This window comes from Saccostrea cucullata, unplaced genomic scaffold (genome assembly GCF_032062105.1).
Source record: "Saccostrea cucullata isolate Sc308-1 unplaced genomic scaffold, CSIRO_AGI_Scuc_v1 ctg1450, whole genome shotgun sequence".
Lineage (NCBI taxonomy): Eukaryota > Metazoa > Mollusca > Bivalvia > Ostreida > Ostreidae > Saccostrea > Saccostrea cuccullata.
The window spans coordinates 1-26,560 of record NW_026932943.1 but is presented as its reverse complement, the minus strand read 5'-3'; the positions used below and the strand labels follow the sequence as shown (position 1 = coordinate 26,560).

Sequence of the window (26,560 nt, the reverse complement as noted above, 5' to 3'; positions counted from 1 at the left end):
TGTGCTGCAATCTGATTGGCTGAAACTTCAAATGGCTATAACTCTCTTGTTTTTCAACCAAACAGGATGGGATTTAGAACTTCGATAAATATAAGGGACTCCTACAAGAAGGTGTAGTCATTATGCACGTGCTTGCACGTGCGTGCACGTGAAATGAGTGAAATAAAAAATACACTCGAATGAGTGCATTTTTTAATACTTTTGGATTAAATGCTTTGATATTATTAAAATTTTAGATAGTGTAGACAAGATAATATGGTCGTTACGCACATGAACACGCATGCAATGCCTATTTTTTTTTAAATATATTTTGTTGTTTTTTTTTTTGCAAGACCTTGATTAAGTCTAAATTCCATAAAGTATTTCTTATTTAATAGAGATAACAGGGAATGTGGCACCAAAAGGGAGTTGGGGAGCCTTTGGGGAACATCTGTAACGGTCCCCGTTACAATTAGCACTAGTTATTATTTATTTTATACTATAACTATTTCTAAAAAATAAGGGTATATTCATAATCTGTATGTATACTGACTCGACATTTTTTTTATTTCACGATTTTCATTTACGAAGTTGGAATCAGATAATGTTGAACTAGCTATCTGATATATTAAATATTTGTGAATATCCTTTTATAATAATTATTTTACAGAGAAAATAATCGCTAAAATTATCGAACCATGTCTATGTTTCGCACTGAATAAGTTAAACGGCAATGTACTCTCTTGTACTTGGATTTGTTCATGCGGATTTATCGCTTATATCGGAAACATAATAATTTGCACAATAAATATATATAATTGTTCTTGTTTTCAAATAGATATGAAATATGAATTCAACAGAAATAAAATTTAAATTTTCCAATATACTTGGCAATCATACCGTCAATGGCGAACCAAAGTTTACACCTCTAAGCTGTTATATTATGAACTCACATGTTAGTTAACGAGCTGTTTGTATTAAGTCAATCTTCATTTTTGATTTTTTTCCTAGCTATCAAATAATCATTATTTGTAATTTTAAAATTCTATAACTGAAATGATTTTTATAAACAAACTATTTACTTCCGTAATTTTCTCACACAGTGGAACACGGAGGGTCCCCGAAGGAAATGGTAATGTCCACGGTGTTACACCGTGCGTCTCTGGAATGATCGCAATATACACACACCGTGGAACACCGTGTACACGGTGTAACACGGAGTATTTTACACCGTGTATTTTCCACCGTGGGGTGGCAAAAACTCGTGAGCTGTACTGTAAGAGCTGGTGTAACAGTGTAACAAATGGAAATATTAAATGGAAATAAAATAACAAATAAAAATTTTTAACAAGTTTAATGGAAACAAATAGAGACATCCTATACCCACATAGGAGCTGAGCTGTAGCTTCCTGGTCCTTCAGTAACCGGACAGAAATGGACTCCCCCAACACATTGGTAAACTTGTTGCTCTCTTCTCCATAAATACTATCTCCAATCCCCGGAAACTTAAAGAAAGATCAAGCAACAGTGAATGGCATGTAGGTATGTTCAAGTTTTATTATTGTACATGTAGCGAAAGTCCATGGTATACCAGATAAAGATACTAACATGTACATCAAATACAGGAGGTTTTAATACTAATTGCAGTACTGTTTTTTCCTTTGTTGTAATACAACTTTTTTTTAAAATGAATTTCCATTCAATTTCCATATGATGTTTTTCAATATTATGTATATTATATACTTGTGAATCCTGATATTTTTCTGACATAGACTGCATCAATCAATATAGGTACAATGTCATGTACCAGAGCTCTCACACAACATTTTGGGAATGGATCCGGGTCCGACAAAATTGGGGAAAATGGTGACATTTTGGGAAATTTGGGGATAACCATTATTCTCTATAAACATACTGGGTTTATGATCTTTGTTATCAACTAAATCATTGTTTTGCAATAAAGAGGAATGTGAAAAACAAATTACATGGCCAGCTATATTTTCTTTAATTTTGGAGATAGATGACTTTTGGGAAAATTAGCACATTTAATTTGGAAAAAGGGTACGTTTTTAGAATTGGGGCCCATAAATGGCCCCAATTATAGAGAATTGAGAGCCCTGTGCACAATACTGACATTTAGCAACTTATTTTAGAGAATATTTTACTACTTGCAGTAAATCTTTGGCAACCTAGAAATTATACCTCATTATACGTAACACAGTTTTAGGAGGCTGTGGGGTCAACAAATAAACCTTCTGATACAATTCAATTTTTATATAAGATATCTTAAGCTGTCAACCATCATATTGCAAAGAAAAATTTCATACAATTTAGTTTAAAATTTGATCATTTCGTATATCTTCATATGGTGCTCATCTTATAAAGGAGTTCAATATAGTCTAAAAATGGCCACAACCACCCAGCCCTCTTAATAGGCATTAAAAAAATTCAAAAAACAAAAACTTAATCTAATACTTGTACAATACAATATACACATATGTCTGCTACGACTTGATCTATGTACCTGTTCACTCAAGTCATGTCTGACCGTCTCCTGAACCAGAACATCTGCTAGTGTTTTGAAATCTTGAACAAAGCGGAGGTTTTTCTGGTCCCCTTTCTTCTCCTGGACCAGTAAATCTAAGAGAGCGGTTTCAGCCCTGATGACACGTGCGATGCGGGCCCCCTTCTCAGAGGCGTTAATTAGGGCCTGCACTAAGCCCCGAGCTGACACCTTCATTGCCTTACTGAATTGTCTGTGGGGGAGCTTACTGGATGTCTCTATGCTGTTCTCTTCCTACTGTACAATATCCTGTAAAATATTCAAAATGTATATTAGATTATTTAATTCTTAAAATTTGTAACCATTGAATGATTTCTCAGATGTTCAAAGCAAATACAAGTACATGTACATGTACGGCAATAATTATACACAAATCATAAATTAAAGGGACCATGATTGATTTAAGATGCTGGGGGTAAAAAAAAAACTTAAGGAAAAGGTGCTCAGACTGCTTAATTACTTCAACATGATTCCTTTTTCTTCTAGATATTGTACTCAAAGTAGTCTGTGTTGTCTTTTCCCCCAAAAAATTCTCAATCTCTTTCTTAACATGAGATGTTTGAGAAGCACTTATGTCCCCTCCCTCTGGACATACATTCAAAGAAAAAGAATAGAAACTGCAAATAATTGGAAGTCCAAGGGGAATAACTTTGTACTTAAAAATTGCTCAATCTTACTCAAAAAAGAACTTGAACTTGATATTTTATGTACCTAAAACAGAACTTGACCTATATATTCTTATGAAAAATCTGTATACCAAATTTTATTTCAGTACAGTGCAACCTGACTGCAAAGAAAATAAACGGAAACAGCAAGTATTTGGAATTTGTCTCAGTCCAAGGGGCATAACTCTGTCAAAAATTGCTTGATCTTACCCAAAACAGGTCTTGACTAGATATTCTTATGATAAATCTGCAAACCAATTATATATAAATTTCATCTCAGTGTACACAATCTCTGCAAAGAAAATAAAATGAAAAGAAACTGAGTGGACAGACAAATCAGCTTACCAACAGACAGCAGCAAAGTGATATGCCCTCCCTTCTTTGAAGAGAGACATAATAAGAAAAAAAATGTAAAGTCATGATACTAGACTCAATTATTAGAATGCCACATTCCTTGAAAAAAATAATGTACCCTGTAATTTTTTTTAAAAATCATGCCTGCCATACACATGTTCCTCAGTTCTCACCTGTCAATGATAATTTCTCCTTTTTGGTAAGAAAATATTTAAAGCTGCTCAATAGCTTTATATTCACTGTTCATAAGTACATGTATAACTATAAAGCTGGCTAGCACTCATCAGATGCAAGACAGACCTCGGGTTAACCATGGCTAGCACTGTGTTGCTGTTTTATGCCTTTATAACCTACATGAAACATAAGTCTCCTGCCATGACTTCATATCCTATTACCTGGCTTTTCTCAGTTCCAACATTGGAATATACTGTAGAAACTGGTATAAATCAATAGTTTAGATATTACCTTGTCAGGTAGGTTTAACAGAAGACAGATCCACTACCTTGGATGAAAAACATGCAGACTGTCCATTGAAAAGAAATTCAAAACTGAATTACCACTTCATACATATATATAGATCCAAAAATGGATTTTTCCTTATTACCTTAACCAGTTGAATGTCAGAGATGTGGCCTTATCTTCAATTTAAATCATGAAAATTATTTCCCTCTATGGAATAAGGTTAAACTTAATTCTCATACCACAGAGTTCACTGTCTTTGCTTTAAGGGCATCTGCTCCTCAGCCATGAACAATAACTCTTAAAATCATTATTTCATTGATACAGTTTTCTTTATGTCGATTTTTTTTTTGGAATGATAGAATTATCTGTCCAGACTTATAAAAACTTCAGAAGGTAGGCAGTCCAAATGACTGACAATGGGATAAAGATTTCAAAACTGTGTTAGGATTTCGGGCATCTGGCTAGTGCTTTTGGCTGTTATGTTTAAATTAAGGTTTTTATAATATTCAGTGACAGGAACAACTGCATGTGCTCACCCCAGTGGTCATCCTAACAATTAAGACTGTAAATCATTAGTGCCCTTATAATTCTAATTGTAACTTTATTGGGTTGTCAATGTCCTTATTCCTAAATCCTTCACCTTAAAAGCTTATACTGTACGTAACCACTGGAAAATTAATATATTTCATAAGCCAAAACTATTCAAGATTTAGTGGTACAGTGTATAACCAATGGTACCATATTGTCATGAATGTAGAAAGAACATTCTGAATGTTAATCAAAATAATGTTGTCCTATCCATCTCTGAATACTCCAGGAATTTCTGAATGTCAACAAAGTGTGTTTATTTTTTGATCAAAAAAAAAATGTAGAGATGAACTGAATTTTTCATCTTTAGATAAGACCAATTTTTTTTAGCATAAAAGATGTGACAGTCAGTTGTGTTTGATTGCCATTGGCTATATACATCAGTTAGTAGAGCATTTGATTAAGAGACGCAGGGATCCAAGGTTTGATTCACGGTTCAGCCATACATTTTGTCCTCTCCTAGCTGTTACATTTGGTGCTGTGCCATGACCAGAATGTGACAGGTGAGAGACCAGCCAGGAAAGAGCCTGCATCTATTGGTGTCTTAGGGGGAGGGGGAGGAGACCTTTATGGAGGGAGGAATGTGGCTGTCAGACAGGCCAGTTGCTAAATATAGCTCATTTGGGAGAGCACCTGACTGGAGACTCAAGGGATTTGAATCTCAGTCTGGTTTGTAACATTCAAATTCTCTCCCATTTCATTTGGTGCCATGCCCTGAAAGTGACCAGTGAAAGACCTGCCAGGGACGAACCTGGGTTGGTGTCTTGGAGGACAAAGACTGTTCAAAAAGGAAGGTCTGTAATGGAATGGGCCATGGATATCAGACTATGCTAGCCAGGGATTAATCTAGATTTTTGGGGAAACTACCATTTCTGGAGAAATTGGGAAAATCAGCTGGGGGCCACTCAAGACCCCTAAGCCCGTGCAGGGCAGGCACAATTTGGGGTCCCAACTGAATTTCCTCATTTTAATGACCATTTAGAGTGCATAAAATAGCAAAGTAAAACCATATCTCACATCTTCTGAACCCTTTTACTTTAAATTTACACTTTTTACGAAGGAAAAATAAATATTTGAGCTTTTTATCATTGCCAGGGGAATTTTTTACTCATCAAACGGGGAAAATGGGATATCTAGGGGAAATATTCCCTAGGGAAAAAATACCGAATATCGGTAGTAAATAAGCCATAGATTAATAGTAGTGAACAACTTTTCTCAATGCCAAGTTTCTTTGACTTCCAATTTTTTTCCCCATACAATACTTAACATTTCCTTGATATATCACTTTACTGTGGTAAGAAGTGGGGGGGGGCAACCAACCTTTCAATGAACATTTTCAATAGTAAAGGTAATGTTGGGAAAAAAGTGGGTTGGGTCTTAGGTGGATGAAAGACTGTAACGTTCAGTGGGGTCACAGGTACTTGTTCAGGCGATTTCAACCCCGGAGCTTATTTGACAATTTTTTCACAATTTATATTCAGTACACTTATTCAACATGTTTGCAATAGGAACAAATCGTCAAAACCTCAAAATAATCGCTCCTCACTTACATTATAAGAGAGAAAGGTAAGCAACTTCGGTTTGTTTACGTTGTACCCCCAATGGTCTTTGGGTTTAAAAACATGTATTTATTTCATTTTCAACTAAAATGTCGGTCCACGTTGTCTCTAAATATATTTCTGTCTCAGTCAATGCTATCAAATTGACTCTGTGGTAAGCATTCCAGTGGGGGGGGGGCAACGGAAGTGCATACCTTTCAATGAATATTTTCAATAGTAAAGGTAATGTTGGGAAAAAAGTGGGTTGGGTCTTAGGTGGATGAAAGACTGTAACGTTCAGTGGGGTTCAAAAGCAAGTTGTCCGATAGCTCAGTTGGTAGAGCACCTGACTCAAGATGTATAGGTCCCAGGTTGGATTCCTGGTCTAGCCATATGTTTTCTCCTTTGCTATCTTAAAGGTTTATATATCTTGTCCATGTGGCACAGTGGCACAGTGTCTGCTCTAGACTTGTGGAGTAAAGAGCTGATCCTTAGGTCATGGGTTAGAATACCACTGTGGTGAAGACCGGTGCTTTCTATGAGACTGTACAAACTGAGGTCCTATGTTGCAGTAGGTGCTGGCACGAAAAAGATCCCTCGCTGCTCAATATATAGCTTTGAGTGCTGAGCATAGGTAAAAATAAGCAATTCTCCCTTGGCAAGTGGTGGCAATCTCAATATGAGTGGAAAATTCTCGTGAGGGACATTAAACAACAAACAAACAAAAAAAAAAGGTACTGAAGAGCTAAAAAAGGTTTGTTATGATAAATTTTGAAGATATTCTAAGCACAACTGACCTTATGTGTTCTTCAAAGTCATTTTAGAACAAATCATCATGATTATATCCGTTTAATCTGAATACATTACATTAGCATAGATTAGGTTGAGTAACTTATACCTGATAAATCCTTGAAGCTTTGTAGATTACTTCTGTAGAACCTGTGAATTTTCGAACTCATAGTAGAAGAAAAACATTCGAGGATATTATTTTGTATATGCATTTCAAATAGCTAACATCTTGATTGAAACATAAAGTGCAGTCTTTTGACTTTTCTAAACTATAGGTGCTTCCGTGAGTACTACGTCATCAATATTGTGTGTGTGGAAGACCCAGAATGCATTTCGGCATAGTCGACTTTGATAGAAAATTGACGAAATTTTTTCGTTAAAAAAAATCAGAAAATATCTAAGTAAATTTAAACCATCACGTTCCTAAAATATAATTTTAAGTTTAAATAGAACATAATAAAGCGATTCGTGGTGAACATTTTATAAAGTTTCTTATTGTTAAGCTGTAATACCGCAAAGAATGTAAGATAAAATTTGCCAATTACAAGAATTGCGTCGCCATATTCGACGATAAAAGTCATCTGTCTTTCACAAGTACTATTGATTTGGAAGTGAATTTTGTGTTTTAACGGATTTCTGTGAATTCTTATTCAAGAATTAGAAGAAGGAAAGGAAATATCGCCCAATTCAGCCAAATAAGGAAGTGGCTTTGGATTCAAGTGGAGGTAACTCTAAGTGCAAAAATGAACAACCGCGTGTGAAACAACAGTATAATATTGGTGTACGTTGCAAAGTGACAAGATGCCCCGGAAGCCCCCACCAGCTGGGTCTGCATTTTTCGGGGAGTACGATGCAAGATCCTACAGACATATGGGTGGAAACGAATACAGGCCAAGCGAACGCGAGCCGTCCAGAGATTCGAGAGATGGGAGTAGGAAAAAGAAAGTAAAACAAAAGAAATCGAAACGAAAAGAACGTTCAAAGGAGAGAGATGTTGTGAATGACCAGACGCGTGGGAAACCTATTGTGGATTATGATGACATTAGTTCAGATTCAGAAATTAACGCTACACCCCCTGCCCAAATGCAATCGTCTCGTTCAAGAGACCTTCATGAAATTTCACCAGCCACTGAGCTACGGAGATACAAGTATGACAGGAGTCGAAGTAATTCTCCAATTGTTATCAGGGACAGTCCTCCACAATCTTATTCCTCCAGGAAAACTAAAAAGAGACCTTATTCTCCTGAACAGATGCATCGAGAGTCGGTAAAACATTATGCCGAGCCCCCGCGGGCCTATGCACATCCCCCCAAAGCTTACAGAGATCATCGAGATTTAAGCCCAGTTGGAAGTCCAAGGAAACGATACAGATCACGGTCGCCGAGTCCATACAGCCGGAAATCAAAAAGTAACAGGTAGTCAAAATAATTGGAATTTTGTGAAGCGAGTCAAAGTGATTGAGATTTAGGAAGGAGAATGACCTTCTGCATACTGTATGATGTCGGAATATTTCTGAAAATATGACAATTTTCTGTCTTGAAAAGTGCATATAAAACTGAATACAAGTTTGAAATGCCTTGCTGCTTGTAAACTAGATGAGAAAATTATCAATTTTAAGAGTTATCTCCCTTTGCAGAGGGAGTTTTTTTTTGTTTTATCAAAGGGTCAAATGGCTTTGAAAAAGAATTACTGATTAAGATTTTATTGATGCATGATGTAACTTGTAATGTAAACTTGTAACCTAACATTTGGTAGCATAAATCTATGTGGATTTTGAGACCTTTTTTTTTTTAATTTCAGTTCAAGATACCCAGAGAAGTATAACCGTCGGTCTTCACGCAGTCGATCTCCGAGTCCACGTAACCGTTCACGTCGATCCAGTCGATCTCCATCCCGAGGGAAGTACTCCAACTCCAATCGTCAGAGACGATCCTCCTCCAGGAGTCCTTCCAGAAGCTCAAGTACAAAACTAACGCATTCCAAATATGCTACAAACACTCTCGCCGCCGAGCTTTCAAAACACAGACGAGCCAGGGAGGCCAAGGAAGCGGCCCTCCTCGCAGCCAAAGGTCGAGATTCAAAGGAGTCCCGACCCAGCAATAAAAATCATTCCTCAGATAAGGACAAATCAGACAGAAATTCTGTTAATTCTAGCAAAAATGACTATTTACCAAGATCTCCCGGGTATTCTAATTCAAAAAGAAGCAGGGGTCCTGATGATATGATGAAGTCAGAAATGAAAAGAGAGGACAGAGATATAAGAGAATTGAGTTCTAGGGATGTAGAGCCCAGAAGGATGGAACCTAGAAGGGAAGAAATCAGGGAACCTCCAAACGTCCCTTACCATCGCGATGATCTACGTAAAATGGAGGAGCGGAGACCAGATTACAGGGAACTTAGACCTGATCTAGAGCTACCACCCAGTCATAGACCACCCCCAAGTTTACCTCTGCCCAGAGTATCTCCTGTTGACAGTTTGGGGATTGATAGTCCATACAGGTACCATTCTGTCAAGTTAGAAGTTTTCTCTGGAAATTTTTTTTTTATTTTATTTTATCTATTATACAGTGACTTTTTCTCCTTCTAAATGATTTTATCAGAACTTGATTCAAGTAAAAACAATGTCACTTCTTTAGATAAAGTTCAAGAAATTTTAACGTCTTTGAAAATTTTAGGCCGTGCCAGTGACAATTTTGTTTATTTTCTATGTATTTTTTTTAATTTGTTTAATTTCTAGGAAGCAGGAGCCACATAGGAAGCGAATCACTGACCTGCCTATGCCTCCAATGATTGACGAACCCGAGCCGGAATATGAACCCGAACCAGAGCTGCCTCCTAAACGAGAACATCCTCACCAGGCCACCCCTAGAGTTAAAAAGCCAAAGTAAGCAGGTTAAAGTAGACCGCAATAAAAGCACAAAGTCAGTACAACTGATGGTAGTTACTTGACGTATATTTTTGACCTATGACCTATTGTTGACCTTCAACTGACACATAGGATCAGCTGTCATCTTTTTGAAAGTGTTCAGTCTAATTTACAAAAGAATGACCAAGTGAAAAAAAATTATCAATCGATTGCAAAACAAGTTTTCAATTTTTTTTAAATAAAAGGCTGGTATTATTTGACCCCTTTCAAAGAAATTGCAAATTTTTAAAAGATAAATTAAAAATAATTCTAATTTTAAAAAAAGAGTGGATGTTAATCCTGTAAATGGATATGATAAAAGATATGGGAACCAGTCATGTACTTCAATAGATTTTCCAACATGTCCTTAGCTCTGTGATCCTAAGGTCTTGGGTTAGAGCCCTATCTCCAACTGACCTAAGTCGATAACAAATAGGTAGCAACTGTTTTGTAGCCGAGCTCTAGGCACTTTGAAGTGAAAGTTGCAGGTCCTTCAGATGAGACCTTGAATTAAAAACAGAGGCCCCTTGTTGTGACAAGTGTTGGCTTTCAATAAAGATCTGTCACTTCTTAATCTCTGTATGATTGATAAATTCTTAAATGGGAGGTAAAACAACAAACAAGAAATACCATTATTTAAGGATGACCATAATGGCATTCATTCATTATTTGGGCAACAGCAGAGCTGTGGAAAACTGCCGGTCATGCCGGCAAGACCGGCAAAAAATGCCTGTGACCGGTAAAAATGCTATCGATGTCGGCCCAAATGACCGACCTCTTTCTTTGTTAAAGGTTTTTGATTTTCCGTTTTGATTTAGGCCTATCAGCTGCACACTTCCCAGCTTAGTTATGGTACCTTATAAACGATTACGCAATACTTTTTCTTTGCACGAGATCTAGGCTATAGGAAATAAAAGCGAAACCAGCATTGTCTCGCATGACCTTTTAAATTTACAAATGGGACAGAATTAGGTAAAAAACATTTTTAAAAAAGATAACACAGGCTAAATAGCTGGGTATGAAAAACATTTTGACAGAAAAAAATTCAAAGACAGTTCAGTAAAGCGGTAAACCTAATACTTCCGTCTTTCGACTGTCCCAGATTTCGTTTTTTTCATCGATCATGTTCATGATATTGGTATCTTTATTATCGATGCACAGAGTTTCTTAGACTCATTTTCGAGGCAAAATATAATTCCCAAATGCATTAATGTTTAAAAAAAAATTATGTTTATTATGCAGAATTATCATTGTCACCTGCCAAAAAGTGATGCAATCTAGTATTGTCATAAATGCAAAAAAATGAGAACGAAGACTTGGAAATGAAGACTTTTTTAATGTTTTATTAAGTAAAGTGTACTTAAGAAAATAAATGTAATGCTTTTCTTTTTATTTTTGCAACTATACTATTTCGGACCGGCAAAAATCACTTCGGACCGGCATATTTTGTCTTCTTGTCGGTCCGAATGACTGGCTATCTGAAAAAGTTTTCCACAGCTCTGCAACAGTGTGAAAGCATTTAATATGACCCACAACAAAAATCACAATGCCTGTCCAACTCCGGAAATCCACTCAAATTGTAGTAAGAAGTAAATCAATTATTTGTCTAATTAGTTGGTTAGATCACTAGATGATCATTTTGAGGATTAAAGAACATTTCATTTGTCAGATAGCAGGTTATTTAGGGAAGGAGGATGTGATATTTGAATATTTTAGACAATTTTCCTCTGTAATGTACAGATTCAATCGTTTTAGTGTCAGGCTAAACCCATAGAATGCTGTTTAGTGAGGTGTTGAATTCTATGTGGGTTTATACACTTATGTTGAACAGCTAGATAAAATGCCTTCTATCACGCCAGGGAGTTTTCTGTGGATTTTCTGGGTCTGGCATTGGGCTATACTTAATGATAAACTTTGGTCAAAAGTTCATGAATTTTGGGAGGTGGACATGTTTACCCGATCCTGAAAACATTTTGTAAGTGTTGTAAATAGTCTGAGGCAAGAAGAACTATAGTTCATGAACATTTGTTAACATGACTGTTGGAGGGATAAGGAATTGTTTAGCTGTTTTGAACAGGCTTTTGTTGTTGTTGTTTTTTAGCTCACCATTCCAAAGGCTCTAATGGCTTTTCTGATCACATTTTGTCCGTCGTCCGTCCTCCTTTTGAAGAAGGTCCGTCCGTCCGTCTGTAAACTTTTCACATTTTCGACTTCTTCTCAAGAACCACTGGGCCAATTTTAACCAAACTTGGTACAAAGCATCCTTGGGTGAAGGGGAGTTTAAATTGTTAAAATGAAGGGCCAAGTCCCCTTACAAGGGGAGATAATGACAAAAATAGGGTGGGGTCACTAAAAAATCTTCTTCTCAAGAACCACTGGGCCAAGAAAGCTGAAACTTATGTGGAAGCATCCTTGGGTAGTGTAGATATTAAATTGTTAAAATCATGACCCCCGGGGGTAGGGCGGGGCTATAATAGGGAATCCAATTTTTACATAGAAATATATAGAACAAATCTTTAAAAATCTTCTTCTCAAGAACCAATGGGCCAGGAAAGCTGAAACTTATGTGGAAGCATTCTTGGGTAGTGTAGATATTAAATTGTTAAAACCATGACCCCCGGGGGTGGGGCGGGGCCACAATAGGGAATCCAAGTTTTACATAGAAATATATAGAACAAATCTTTAAAAATCTTCTTCTCAAGAACCACTGGGCCAGGAAAGCTTTTTACTTATGTGGAATCATCCTTAGGTAGTTTAATATTAAATTGTCTCTCATGACCCCCGGTGTTGCCCATATTAAGGAATCCAAGTTTTACATAGAAATATATAGAACAAATCTTTAAAAATCTTCTTCTCAAGAAAATTTTTCTGGGCCAGGAAAGCTGAAACTTATGTGGAAGCATCCTTGGGTAGTGTAATATTAAATTGTTAAAATCATGACCCCCGGGGGTAGGGCGGGGTCACAATAGGGAATCCAAGTTTTACATAGAAGTATATAGAATAAATCTTTAAAATCTTCTTCTCAAGAACCACTGGGCCAGGAAAGCTGAAACTTATGTGGAAGCATCCTTGTTTACCCTCTAAAGTTTTTAAATAACAAAGGGAAGAGGGTTGTTGGGCATGATTGGCATAGCAAGAGGGGGAATAAAGATCTGCAACACAAGTTATATACGATGTGGCCCATGGGCCTCTTGTTTTTTTTATGCCAAAACATTCCAACAGTCAGATACTAATGGTTTATTCTTATATGAACATTTTTATGCCCCCCACTCCTTTTGAAGAAGGGAGGGCATATTGCCTTGCTGCTGTCTGTCGGTCAGTGAATAGGTCGGTCCAGCATCAGTTTCTGCTCATTTTCTTTGCAGAGGTTGCACATTTTGAAATGAAATTTGGTATACAGAATTATCATAAGAATATCTAGGTTAAGTTCTGTTTTGGGTAATATCAAACCATTTTGGATAGAGTTATGTCCATTGGAATTATTTGCAGTTTTTGTTCATTTTCTTTGCAAAGGTTGCACATTCTGAAATGAAATTTGGTATACAGATTTATCATAGGAATATCTAGGTCAAGTTCTGTTTTGGATATGATCATGCAGTTTTGGATAGAGTTATGCCCTAAGACTTGCAAAAATTCCAATTATTTGGGGAAGGGGGCCATAAGTGTTTTACAAACATCTCTTAATTTCTTTTTCCCTTTAATTTCCATGATCATTTTAAAGCTGAGGTAGAACATGTTTTTCCATAGATGTAAATATTAAGTCTGGTTAGTTATCCAATGTGAAATGAAAACATCAATAAAATTGCGAGTCTGTGATTTGTTGTTTAGTACTAACTGTAAAGAAAACAAGATGTGTTTTTGAAACACTGATGGCCCTGTGTGACAGCTTATGGCAAAGGGTTGAATTCTCTCAATTGCATGTTAAACAAAGGTCAAGGTCAAAAGTGTTGGAACCCAAAAGGAAGGTCTTGTTACAAGGAATATACACCTGTGAAATATAAGAGCCTAAGTTCTAACTTTTCGAAAGTTATGACTAATGTTAAAGTTTTTAAAAAGTGGGTCAAGGTCAAAAATATTTATACTTGTCACAATGAATACATGTGTGAAGATGAAAGTACTAGCTCTAACTGTTCAAAAGTTATTGCCAAGGTTAATGTGTGGTATTTTCTTGTAAAACTAGGTCAAATTCCAAGGTCAAGAGGTCAAATTTGGTGGTACCCAAAGAAAGGTCGTGTCGCAGGAAACAGACCTGTGAGGAAATATGAAAGCCATAGTGCCACCCACTCAATAGTTATGGGCTAGATTAAAGTTGACAACAAACCGACAAACAGACAGACAGGACAAAAACAATGAACTTTCAGGATCTTTTGATCCGGGGGCATAAAAATACTACCTGCCGACCCACCTTAAAAATATGGGTCAAATATGGTCATACATTCTCAAGTTAAAATTAAATGCTAGGCATTGTAGGATTTTCTTCTCTGCTGTTTTTTGAGGTGGTGAAGCTAACATGTTTTATACACTCAAGCAAACAGCAATATAAACGCCTCCTTTCATGATGGATCATTTTATCTTAAATTTTCTAGATCTGGAAGTGGGCTACAAACTATTGTATTTTGAGATGTAAATTAAATTACCGTCACTTTTGAGTATGTAGTACAGAGTTCTTGAAATCTTTCGGTCCTGTCGGCAAAACCGATAAAAACAACCAAGGACCAATAACTTCACATTCTGTGTCAGTCCAAATGAGCGGTAAGTGTTGACAAACAAATCCAACCAAGATTTCCCTATAACTAACAGATTGTAATCTTTCAAATGCTTTTCTGTATCTTGTAATGGATTTGTCGATGAACACAAGTGCCAAATTGTGATTGGTAAACAAGTTTTGTTGACGGCGCTAAGGTAAGCCAGGTGAGAAAATCGATCTAGATTAAAAACTTATGAAGAAAATCAACCCCCACAAGAATTCAAAGAAAGTTGTTATACAACGATGAAATTGGCATGAAGTGTGCAGTGTTTATTGACGATGGGTGCACAATGTATTGATAATAAAATACAAACATAGTTTTCATCTTTTTATTGTTTTTTATGGGGGGTGGGGGATTTTTTGATAGAAATCTGTTTGGACTGACAAACTACACATGGCAGTCAGTCCAAATGACTGACAGTAAAAAAAAGATTTCAAGAACTCGGATAGTATATGTACTTTGGGAGGTTGAAAACTTGATATGCTTCTGATATTAAAAATTGTTCATGAAGTATGTCATTGTGAAAAGTACAAGTTCCAACATTGTATCATTACATATAAACCAGACTTTAAGGTTTCAGAAATAAAGGGCATTTTTAAAAGCCATCGGAGATTTGTATGCATAATGAGAAAACAATTTAATTTTGTTGAAAACATTGTAAGTAATGTAAATTATATGGATTGAGTAATAATTGGGAGAAAGGGGGAGGGGGGATGAAATAGGTTTTTGTAAATTGCTCTGACGTAATTCAGTGCTGTTTGTATGCCACAATAATCAGTGATTTGAGGCAGATATACATCATTTTTTTTAACTAACCTGAGTTTAAGTTTTTGACCTACTTTTAAAAAACAAACAAAATCTTTCTTTGATTAAAAACATCCTTGACCTTGGAGTATGACTTTTTTGACAATTTGTCATCTTTGCCATGAGCAAGTACTAGGGGACATCAGTTTTTATAAAGGCATATTTAGGTGGCACATCTACTTTGATTTATAGATTCAAGTGGCTACTTAAACACAAAAAAATTACCTGTATGAATGTTACTTCATTGTAGGATTTGCCAGAAGAGGCGGTTGGATGAGCGGGTCAAAGGTGACTGGGGAGAGAGATGTGTTGACTTGTTTAACATCATAGAAATCATTGGGGAGGGGACCTATGGCCAGGTGTACAAGGCTAAAGACACCTTTACAGGTAAGTTCAGGTAGCAAGATATTCAGAGCTCCCATATGTGGGACAAATTCCTTTTAAGAATCTTGTTCAGCTTTAAGCAGTTTTTGTGGAAAGCTATCTTTATTATCTCGGTGAATCTATTCCTATTCACAGGGATTTGAAGGATTTTATTAAAAGTATTCCCTTGCACTCTATTGTACAGCAAAACTCCTTAAGTACCAACACAGATATTGGGAATTTACGGATATAGGGAAGTTATATTGAATCCCTAGATGTTTTAGTTTAACAAATAACTTGCACAGATATAACGATTTACAGATATAGCAAAGTATTTTCACAGGTCCCAGTGACTTTGTTATAACCGAGTTTTACTGTATCGTGACTTTTGTAGATGAGTTGGTAGCCTTGAAGAAAGTAAGACTGGAGAATGAAAAAGAGGGATTTCCCATCACTGCTGTACGTGAGATCAAAATCCTTCGACAGCTCAATCATCCCAATATAGTTAACCTGAAAGAGATAGTCACCGACAAACAGGACGCCTCGGACTTCAAAAAGGACAAAGGTAGGAAATCACACAGCCATGTTGTTTTCCTACTAGTAGAATTTGAAATACAGAAAGATCTACCTGTTTTTGAAATATTACAGGATTTTGTCTCAATGGTTAGGCTGGATTTGGCTAGTTTGAAAAAAAATGTAAATTTTGGTAAAATAGTTGATGTATTGAAAACTTGTAACTTCCACCTTATTACATTTTCAAACAATTTCCCCTGTCTTTGAATTCAGTCAGACACATTTGTGCTTAAACAATTTTACTCTGCTGAACTCTCTGTTTTGATTTTGCCAATTGACCAACATGAACAATAAAAATCTTGAAAATGAAATTGGAGTGATATTATCAAAGCTCAATCAAATAAATGTATTGATCCTTTATCCATATACTTAAATAATTAACAAGTATGCTTTGAATTGCCTAGGTGCCTTTTATTTGGTGTTCGAGTACATGGATCACGATCTGATGGGACTACTGGAGTCAGGAATGTGCCATTTAAAGGAAGAACATGTGGCCTCCTTCACCAAACAACTCCTGGACGGCTTAAACTACTGCCACAAAAAGAACTTCTTACACAGAGATATCAAGTGCTCTAATATATTACTGAATAACAGGTAAGTAAACTACATAGAAATGTATTTATGAAATTTTACATTACAATTTTTTTTTTTCAGCTTCAATTATATTAGCTGCAGGTTATCATCATTGGCCTGTGTGTCAGTCTGTCTGAATTAGATTCTGTGTTTATTACTTGTGATTTTTTTTTTGTGATTGTGTATTATCTCATAAAATTCAACTGTTATGAAGGTGATTTCTGAAAAAACCTTCACTGTAATCTAATAAATAGTAGAACTCGGCATTGTTCATAATTACTGGTACATAAATGTAATAAATGAAATGTAACGAATCTAACCTTGTGTTATGGAGAGGACTTTTATAGGCAGTGCTTGCTATCCAATCCTGTTATGTACACTCATAATAAAACAAATTTGACATTTCTTTAGAGACTTTTCTACAGGTACTTCCTCTGTTCTGCCGGTGGAGGCAGACATAACTAACTGTGCTTTGTTACAGGGGTCAGATTAAGTTAGCAGACTGGGGATTAGCTCGACTTTACGAGGCTGACGATAAAGACAGACTGTACACAAACAAAGTGATCACACTGTGGTACAGGCCCCCAGAACTCTTATTGGGGGAGGAGAGATATGGACCCGCCATAGATATCTGGAGTATTGGGTAAGATATTATATATATACTGTGGAACTTACCTATCAGGATGTTGTGTAATTCCAAAATCTTGTCTAATATAGCAAATAACCTTGAGTCCATCGCAGTAAATTCAATTGTTTAAAGTGTTGTCTTATCCAAAATGTGTAATTTCCAGTGGTGTTCAGACTAGAAAAGATTTACTATACCTTTATTACTATTTTAAAGAACTCGTACACATTTATACCTTGACTGGAATTGGACTGATTTATTGTGCTTACTTTTAGTAACTAAAAACTAAATTTACTTGATAGATATATGGATGTGACTTAAATGAAATCAAGGTCTAATCTTTGGATATGGTGTTTAATGAATTTCAGGTGCATTCTAGGAGAGTTGTTCACCAGGAAGCCAATATTTCAGGCAGGACAGGAGTTTGCTCAGTTAGAGCTTATCAGTAAGACCTGTGGCTCCCCCTGCCCTGCTGTGTGGCCCGACGTCATTAAACTGCCACTGTTCCACACATACAAACCCAAGAAACAATACAGAAGAAGGCTAAGGGAAGAATTCTCTTTGTAAGCAGTTCAGTTCTTAATGTTCATGGAAAAAGAATCTTGATTTTTCAGTACACTGAAAGTATTAGTCATAAGATTGTTTTTATTTTAAGATGAAGAGTCATTTATGATAAAGATTTTGACATTTATTCATGACACTAAATTGGTATTTATATCAGATTTTTGTACAAGACACTAGATTGGTATTTATTTTAAGTTGAAAAATAATGTGTGTTAAAGGTATTGGCATATTTTTCTTCAGGTCACTAGATTGATATTTACTTGAAGAAACGTTTTGTGTGATAAATATATTGATAAATGTGTGTATAAAATGAGAAATCTGACTTTGAAGTGTATATTGTTTTGCAGTCTGCCAAAGACAGCTTTGGACTTAATGGACCAAATGTTGGAACTGGATCCCTCTAAAAGAATCACTGCTGAGGCAGCGCTTATCTGCCCCTGGCTGAGGGAGGTGGATCCCATGAGAATACCCCCACCAGAGTAAGATTGCTGAGGAAAAAACAGAGCGAAATTTATAAAATTTAATTGTCACATAATTTATTTTGGAGTTTTTGTTTTATAAACATTATTATGTTGATGCTATGAACAGACCATTTGACCATTTTCAAAAGTAAGAATTTTCTTGTTTCAGAAATGTATTTTAAAGAAAAGTGTTCCTTTTACAGAATCAATTCAAAGAATTCCAAGATTTTCAATTATTTTTTTCCCCAAGATTGATTTTATGATAATGCATTTCTTCCTCATAGTTTACCTAAAGATCAAGACTGTCATGAAATGTGGTGCAAGAATAGGAAAAAGCATTTGAAAGAAGCCCAGAAAAGAGGAGAGGATACCTCATCAGCTCAATCCAGCACCACCAAAGTGGCATCTAGTGGTTCCAATTCCAGCATAGGAAAAACGGAGGGAAAAGACACCAGGAGATCGGTGTCAAGTGATAGAACACTGCCAGCAAAGACAAAGCCTCCTATGACAGGGGCTAATAGCACAAATAAGACCCCGGTGGGGATCTTTAATAGAAAAGACAAAGTGGGTGGTGCCTCTGGAATTCCAGGACTAGATGTGGCTGGCAAGGAGCAGCAGGTAGAGGCACCACCTGCAGACAGTGAGGTGAAGGAAGCGGTACCTCCTGTGAGTAATCAGCTGTCACAGATGATTTCTCTGCTTCAGAAAGGCATGTCCGTTCCTGATGTGGCTAAAAGTGTGAATGTGACATTGGACGATCAAACTCAGCAACTGATGAGTAATCTTCATGCTCAACTCATGCTGGCAGCACAGCTATCCACAGATCAGGGAGCTGCTGTACCTCCAAGCCAGCCCGAAACATCAGTCAGCCAAATCCCTTATCCTTCTGAAGGATATCAACAAGATTATGGTAATCATAGTTCAAGCAATATGTTTGGGGGGGCTAAAGGGGGAGGGTCAGTAGAGGGTAATCCTAGTTTGTACAGCCAGGATTCTAATTCAGGGATGGGGAGTGAAAATGCCGGAGTTAAAGCTGCCTTAGCCCAGTTGTTGGCTCAGCAGGGGATGCGAGTGAGTCTGGGTGGAACAGAGATCTCAGCCTCTGAAACTCGAGCAAGTCACACTGAGACTTACAGCAAGTCAGAACCTGGTTACTATTCCTCAGACAGACCGGACTACAGTAGGTCTGGCAGTTATGGCGGGGGAAGTATCTACTCCGACGAAGGATCCAGGGGAGGTTACTCTAGTGGTGACAGCTACGGTGGGCAGTATAATCCCCCGAGTGGTGGATCCGGGGGAGCGGGCTATTACGGACAGTATCCAGGGGAGGGAAGACCACCCAAGTCATATGCAGAAGCAGCCCAAGGTGTTCCTAAACAACCCAGGAGTATCCTGAAGAACAAAGCCTCTAGTTCTGCACTGCCTCCAAAGCCGCCGATGGACCCTCCCATGAATCCAAGAGGGGGTTATCCCCCACCCCCCTCTGGTCACAGTGGGCATTCTAGGGGTGGTAGGGGTGGATGGTAATTATAATATATAGCGGGATCATTTTAATTATTGTTTCTTCTGAAGGTCAAGTGGATGTTGGGATGAAAAAATAGGTTGAAAACTAAATGGTTTTTAGAATTAGTTTGATACCGTTAAGATTCGTACAGCAATAGGAAAAGCCCACTTTGAAAATAATATTTGGTGCTAGAACTGTGTGTGGGGATGTCGAGCTTTGAGAAGGTTGCATGTTTACTCCTGAAGTATTTTATATGCTCTGTGATTTCTAATGAGTCCATGGTGAAGTACTATATATTTAATATATTTTAACTTTATTGATTTATGTCAATATTAAAAAAACATTTTAGCGACCTCTTGTTGTAGAAAGCAAAGGAGAAATGTTGACTGAATTGTAAAAGTTAGGGTCCATGGCTTTTTGAATGTATTTAAGCTTGTAACGAAGTTAAAATTGTATATATTGTTTAGTGTGTAAAGATAAATATTATTTGCAGTTTAAAAGAGAGAAAGGGAGAGAGAAAGAGTTTGTGAACGGTTGTTGGAAAAGTTTTTATTTATGTGGTTTTCTTCATAAAGGAATTGTGAAGTCGTATTCACAGTAGTTCATCAAGAAAAGTTCTGAAGTATGTGTTGGGGACACATAAACAGCTCGGAAATGTATGTTTGGTGTAAAGCAAAGGGCATAGGTATATCTTGAAAAAAAATCTCTGAATTGTACATGTGTGAACTGAAATAAAATTTCGACTGTTTGCTCTTCTCATCTTGTTCTTTCATGAGAGGATGTGCAATAATTTACTTGGTTCAGTATTGTGTAGAAATGCTTCTAAAGTCGAGTTCTTAATCATTCTGCTCGCAATATTGTTTCAGTAAATGAATTTAAAACTTTACAAATTTTGAACTTTGGACTTGAAAAATTGTTATTTAAAAAAAAAAATGTTTTTTTTTTGGTTGTTAAAATAATGTAAAGATTGAATGGAAATAAAAAAATATTATTCTGATTTTATAAATTTGACTTGTATTGGAGGCAGCAATGATAAGAACTTGCTCAGGAAAAATAAAACAAAACAAAAACCAACCACACTGCTTAGTTTGCAGGCATGAAATTTTCCCTTGTACTACTGAAGCTTTGTATTATCCCTTTAAAAAGTACATGTATCATCCTTTAAAATTCTGTGAAAAAATAAGATAATTTATACCATTGTAACACTGTTAAATTGTAAATCTGATTCTGTTGTATACATTAGATAAAGGAACAAGGGGGAGTGGGAATTAAATTGTACTGCATTTTGGAAATCTTAAAGAGTAATTAGGTTATTAGCTTAAAATTTTTGTAAACATTCCTGTTAAAGATAGGCCTTAAAGTGTAAATGAAGAAAACTGGATACAGATATTTTTGTTTTCAACATTGTAACTTGTTCCTTTATCTAGTTAATAATTGTTCTCAGTGTGAATATTGTGGATAGTTTTCAAGATTTGTTGATTTTAGAAACAAAATCCCTTTTAGGGTTCATGTTGTTGCTATTTGACTGTTATAAAAGAGTTGAATATTTTATTCCTAGACTTGCTGAACTTGATTTGTGATTCCCTCTAGATTTTCAATATTTTGAATTGTCTCGACTTTCAAAAAAAAAAAAAAAAAAAAAAAAAAAAATTTATACCAAAGGAACGTCCATATTTTTGTGATTGATTAGAAAAGGGGGGGAGTGTTGTTTTTTATATGTTTCAACTAATTTAAGCAATTTTAGATATGCAAATAACTATTTAAACTGACTGATATTTTTCAATCAAACCAAATTTTATTAATTTCTTTATTTATTGAATAAGGCTTTAATTTTATCTGACATATGACAGTTATATTAATTTTTCAATTATAACCCATCTGAAAATTCTTCGAATCTTATTACCTATGCTTATTCATACTGACATAGGAAGAAAAAAAATATTGGATATTATTATTATTATTTTTTTTTTTTTCAAGAAATTCATTTAAAAAATGATGGATTCTGTGATACATTTTGTTTGAATCGAGAAGACAGAAATTACGTCTGAATAAAGTGATTATTGTACATTAATTTAATATAATGGTTAGTACATAGTTTCTTGATTCTATAGGGTACCTGTTTGACATGAATGTTACTGTATTATACTTGTCACTGTAAAGCTATTGTGTCAATCTCTTCTGAGAAGAAAGCATAAAGGAGAGTTATCTCCTCTTTAAAAATGTAAATATGCTATTAAATGAAAATATGAAGTAAATTACCACTGGGTATGTAAAGAAAAATATAAAATCAAAAGAAAATCTGACATTTTACTATTAAGTATTTTTGGAAATTGGTGTTTAGAAGCTAATATTGTTTTAATCTAGTTTAAGACTGTGTTGCTGACACAATAGCTACCAATGAAGATTGTATGATTTGTTGATTAATTGATTAAGTAATTGAAAGAAGAAGCTGAGCCAAAGGAGGAATGCTTGGTACACGGAAACTAAATAAAAAAGACAAATGCAAGTTGTAGGAAATGTTCAAGACTACAAGACTGATATGCTTAAGATGGACGTTAAAATAACAGCTTTCTAGGATATTGATGTGTGTTGAATTCAGTGTTGTGTGGATTTCAATTGTGATTGTGCATTCTGGAGATTTTTTCGATCGCACATAGGAAGTTGTAAATGTTGAATAATGGCAGATAAATGATAAATGGACACTGCTATGTATCTGAAGCTCAGGTCTGGGGCCACACATAAGAAGATTAAGGTGGGTTTTGTCCACTAAGCGAAGGTCTCTGGACCCTCCAATAGTGGCATTATTGTTTTTATGCATGGGGAGAATTTCATGTGTAATTTCTCCCTGGATTTTTCCCCCTAGAATTCATTTTTTTTTCAATATACCAGTATTAAGAGAGATATTTTTTGAAATATTTATGGAGCAAAATGGTGAAGTTTTGCATATTTTTAAATAAGATGTTGAAAATGAAGCACTTCTATTAATTGGATTATTTTGGTGTGCTGAAGAAAAAAGAGAGAGAAAACTGGATGGAACATTCTCTCCTTGAATTTGAGTAATTCACCTTGATGATGAAAACTAGGCACATTTTTTTAAGTCTCAAAAATAATGAAGTTCAGCAAACCTGAACTTTAAATTTTAAAAAAGAAAAACAACAGAATTTGACAACAGGCAAAACATGGAGGAAACGTGTACTTTACCGGTAAATATTTCTTTAAATGGAACATAATGAAAAAACTAAAGAGGATAAAAAATAGTCTTGTCATTTGTCAAAGGGGCAAAACTCTTACAAATGACAGGCTCTTCTGATTTTGACAGCTCATCCTTAACATAGAATAAATTCTATTTTCAGTAAGTTAATCAATTATTAAAATGTATCCTTAACAAAAATAAGAACATCCATTTATTTCTTCAATGCAAAGAGGATGAACTGCCAATTACATTACAACAATTAAAATACTTATAAATATAGCAGCCAAAAAAAAAAACCTTGAAAGAATTCTGAAGAAGATGGCAGGGGTGAAGGCGCAGTCCACTAAAACTGTGAGTATTAAGGACATTTATAAGTCCTTTTTTCTATCCATCAGGTTGTGACTAAATTTGTTATTTATTTGGCAGAATATGTGCTCTATTTGGAAGAGTGTAGCATTTCTGACTTGGTAATTTGATGGTGGTGTTGACTTCTGATATTGTCCAAGTATTTTGTTCAGTTTCATTTCTAGAATAGTAATGGATGGATGAGTTGGGTTAAAGTTGTCTTCAGAATTGTATTTGATTTGTCAGATGAAAACGTTTGTCTTTAGGCGGTTCTTGTTTTAATTGATGGGATATGCACACTATCTTGGAGGTCGTGAGACTCGTGAGATGAGATTCAGGGGTAAGATAATTTAGTAGTTTGATCTGTGACATTTTTCTAGCGTTCAGTGTTTTATAGTGAAGTAGGAGAGAAGAAGAACACGACCAGTCAGGGATTTGAACCCCGGCCCTTTGAATTTCTAGAAAGGTTCCTTTGCCTACTGAGTTATGTGGCCTCCAATGATTGGCCACCACAATAGTATGTTCATAGATTACTGAAGCACTGTGATGATAATTGTGGAATTGAAGATTTGGGGGTTAATTAGTCTTTGCCCTGTCCATCCGTCTGTCTGTTAATCTGTCCGCAAAAACTTGAACATTGTCCTGAACTTTTGACTGAGTAGGGCTGTGGCTTTCCTAATTCACAGGTGTATTCCTTGTGACAAGACATTTGAGTACCACCAAATTTGACCTTGATATTTTTGATAGATTTGATAACTTAAACCTTTGCCATAGGGGGGCATCAGTGTTTCACAAACACATCTTATTTTATTTTGATTGTATGTAGTTTAATGTCCCTCGAGAGAATATTTCACCCATATACAACTTACTGGTGGCAAGCTGCAAATGTCCCATACTCGGCACTCAGGGCCATTGAGCGGTGAGGGATCTTTTTCGAGCCAGCACCGCAATGTGGGACCTCAGTTTCATACAGTCTCATCGGAAGGACCAGTCTCCATGTCCCACATTTGAATGAACAATTGAAATAAAAAGGTGAAGGTTTGATTTCAATTAGATTGTTTTTGGTCACAATTTAATTTATTGGTTCAAGGTCATTTTTTCTCAACAGTTTTTGGAAAGTAGTGATATTTGAGTTGTCGAGTTTGCTTTGACGAAAAATACCTTCCTTTGGGTACTTAAAGTCACAAACGTTTTGGAAAGCTAGTTGAACAGTATTATCTAGCCATCCTAATTGCAGTTTTATTATTGGATTGTTTATTACCAAATTGTTTTATGGTTTGTGGATTTGATGTCCATTTGAGCACATTGCAGGTTATTTTTATCCAAGTGAAGCATATAATATAGTCAAAATAGGTTTGTAGAGAAAAATTTAGGGATGATCCTGGAATTCATCACAATCCAAGAAATTTATCAAGAGACCCAAATGTGAATCTTGGTCTGTCTGTCATAGGTATTTTGGATTGCCCCAAGTTTTATTAGCTTTGTCTTTTTTTGTAATCAAATGCTGAACTTCCTGATGCTTTCCTTGTGTGGCACTCAGACGGGCTTAAAAAGCCAGTGAATAAATAGTTCAGATGATAGCTATAGAACACCTGACCATTGATTTGGGGGTTGGAATTGTGGTCTAGTCTTGCTTTCTATCGGTAAGTCCTCTTTGGTGCTGTGCCGTGACCATGGTGAATGGTTTTGTTTGTTCGTTCAATGTCCCTTCAGAATTTTTTCATTCACAGATTGAGGGGCCACTGCTTGCTGGTTTAAGACTGCAAATTTAGACCTGTACTCTGCCAGGGACTATTTTCATGCAAGCACCAATTGCAATGCATAAACTTGGTTAACAATTTTGGTCTTATCTTAAGGACTGGTCTCCACATTCCCACAGTAGGATTTAAACATGCCATGTTTTAAGATTTATTCCTCCTAGAGCAAACACTGACCACTGCACCAGTTGGGCAAATGGTGAAATAGTAGTTCAGAGGCCATTTTACATTGGTTGAGTGTGGGCTGATCAAGTCAATTTTTTCTGTTGTAAAGGCATGTAGATGCTGTCTATTGTTAAGGAGAGATATCTTGATGCATGTATGACAGTCAAGGAGGTGCTTTTGCTGGGTTTACTGACAGAGCATGTGTTTTAAGAGTTAAGTCAGATGCCTTAGGTATATGAGTCCGAATTTTACCCATAGCAATTTTTCAGAATTGTTTAAGAATATTAACTTTTCTCTAGAAGTGGCAGTGTATAGCATACTGGGGAATAGGCTGATGTAGAAGGCTCTGATTGGACCATGGATATCAGCTTTGATAGTGAAGTAGTAGAACATTTGACTAGTAATATAGAAAAATATCCTTATACTGAGGAGCCAGGGACAATTTTGCTCTGTTATATGCATATTTATGTGATAAGTTTTCAAAATATTTTAAAGTCATGGGAGATGAAAATCACTTTGCTGTAAAGGTCAGTTCATCATATGTGTGTGTACTGTAAGCTTATTTTACTCTAAGGGGATCCTTGGTTCCACTCCTGATCCAGCTATATACAGTTGAACTTCAGTATCTAGAACATTGTTACCTCGAATACCATGGATACTAGCTGATTTGGAAGTCCCAACCACTTCTTCAGTACCTTGTATGAATCCTTTGATATCCCAAAGTATGTTCTCAGTCCCATTAAATTTGAGAAAATAAGCTTAAACTGTGTTTTCTCTATAGTACATTTCTCCTTTCCTACTGCATTTGGGTGACCAGTATGGAGACCTTGTTTAGGTTGTGTGTAAATTATTAAGTCCTGACTAGCTAGTGCTCCTGAATTTATGCTGCAGGAGGGAGGAAAGTTAAAGCTATATATAGATTCCAATTCTACTGGGCTGCTCAGTAGCTAGGGCATCTAGCTGAAAGTAGAAGGCCGCGGTTCTGGTTTTAAACCCATATTTTCATCATGCATTCCTCCTTTTCTACTATATACACTTGTAA

The 26,560-nt window shown here is 36.0% G+C and overlaps 2 protein-coding genes across 2 annotated transcripts in view; one reads left to right on the top strand and one right to left on the bottom strand.

Moving 5' to 3' along the window:
- The window catches only part of LOC134236618 (uncharacterized), a 42,737-nt gene extending 35,547 nt beyond the window's left edge, over positions 1-7,190 (bottom strand). Inside the window, exons 1-3 of the mRNA XM_062718793.1 lie at positions 7,048-7,190; positions 2,504-2,791; positions 1,367-1,484 (exon numbers count right to left, since the gene is read on the bottom strand). Of these exons, the coding sequence (XP_062574777.1) occupies positions 1,367-1,484; positions 2,504-2,719 (334 nt within the window). The 5' untranslated portion in view covers positions 2,720-2,791; positions 7,048-7,190. The remainder of the gene's footprint in view (positions 1-1,366; positions 1,485-2,503; positions 2,792-7,047) is intronic.
- Positions 7,191-7,284: 94 nt separating this feature from the next.
- On the top strand, positions 7,285-20,806 carry LOC134236602 (cyclin-dependent kinase 13-like). The gene is made up of 10 exons (XM_062718775.1): positions 7,285-8,353; positions 8,739-9,437; positions 9,676-9,822; positions 15,646-15,782; positions 16,153-16,323; positions 16,736-16,925; positions 17,386-17,547; positions 17,898-18,092; positions 18,441-18,572; positions 18,839-20,806. Exons 1-10 carry the CDS (start codon positions 7,740-7,742, stop codon positions 20,079-20,081), a joined length of 3,690 nt encoding a protein of 1,229 aa, XP_062574759.1. The 5' UTR covers positions 7,285-7,739; the 3' UTR covers positions 20,082-20,806.
- The last annotated feature ends 5,754 nt before the right edge of the window (positions 20,807-26,560 follow it).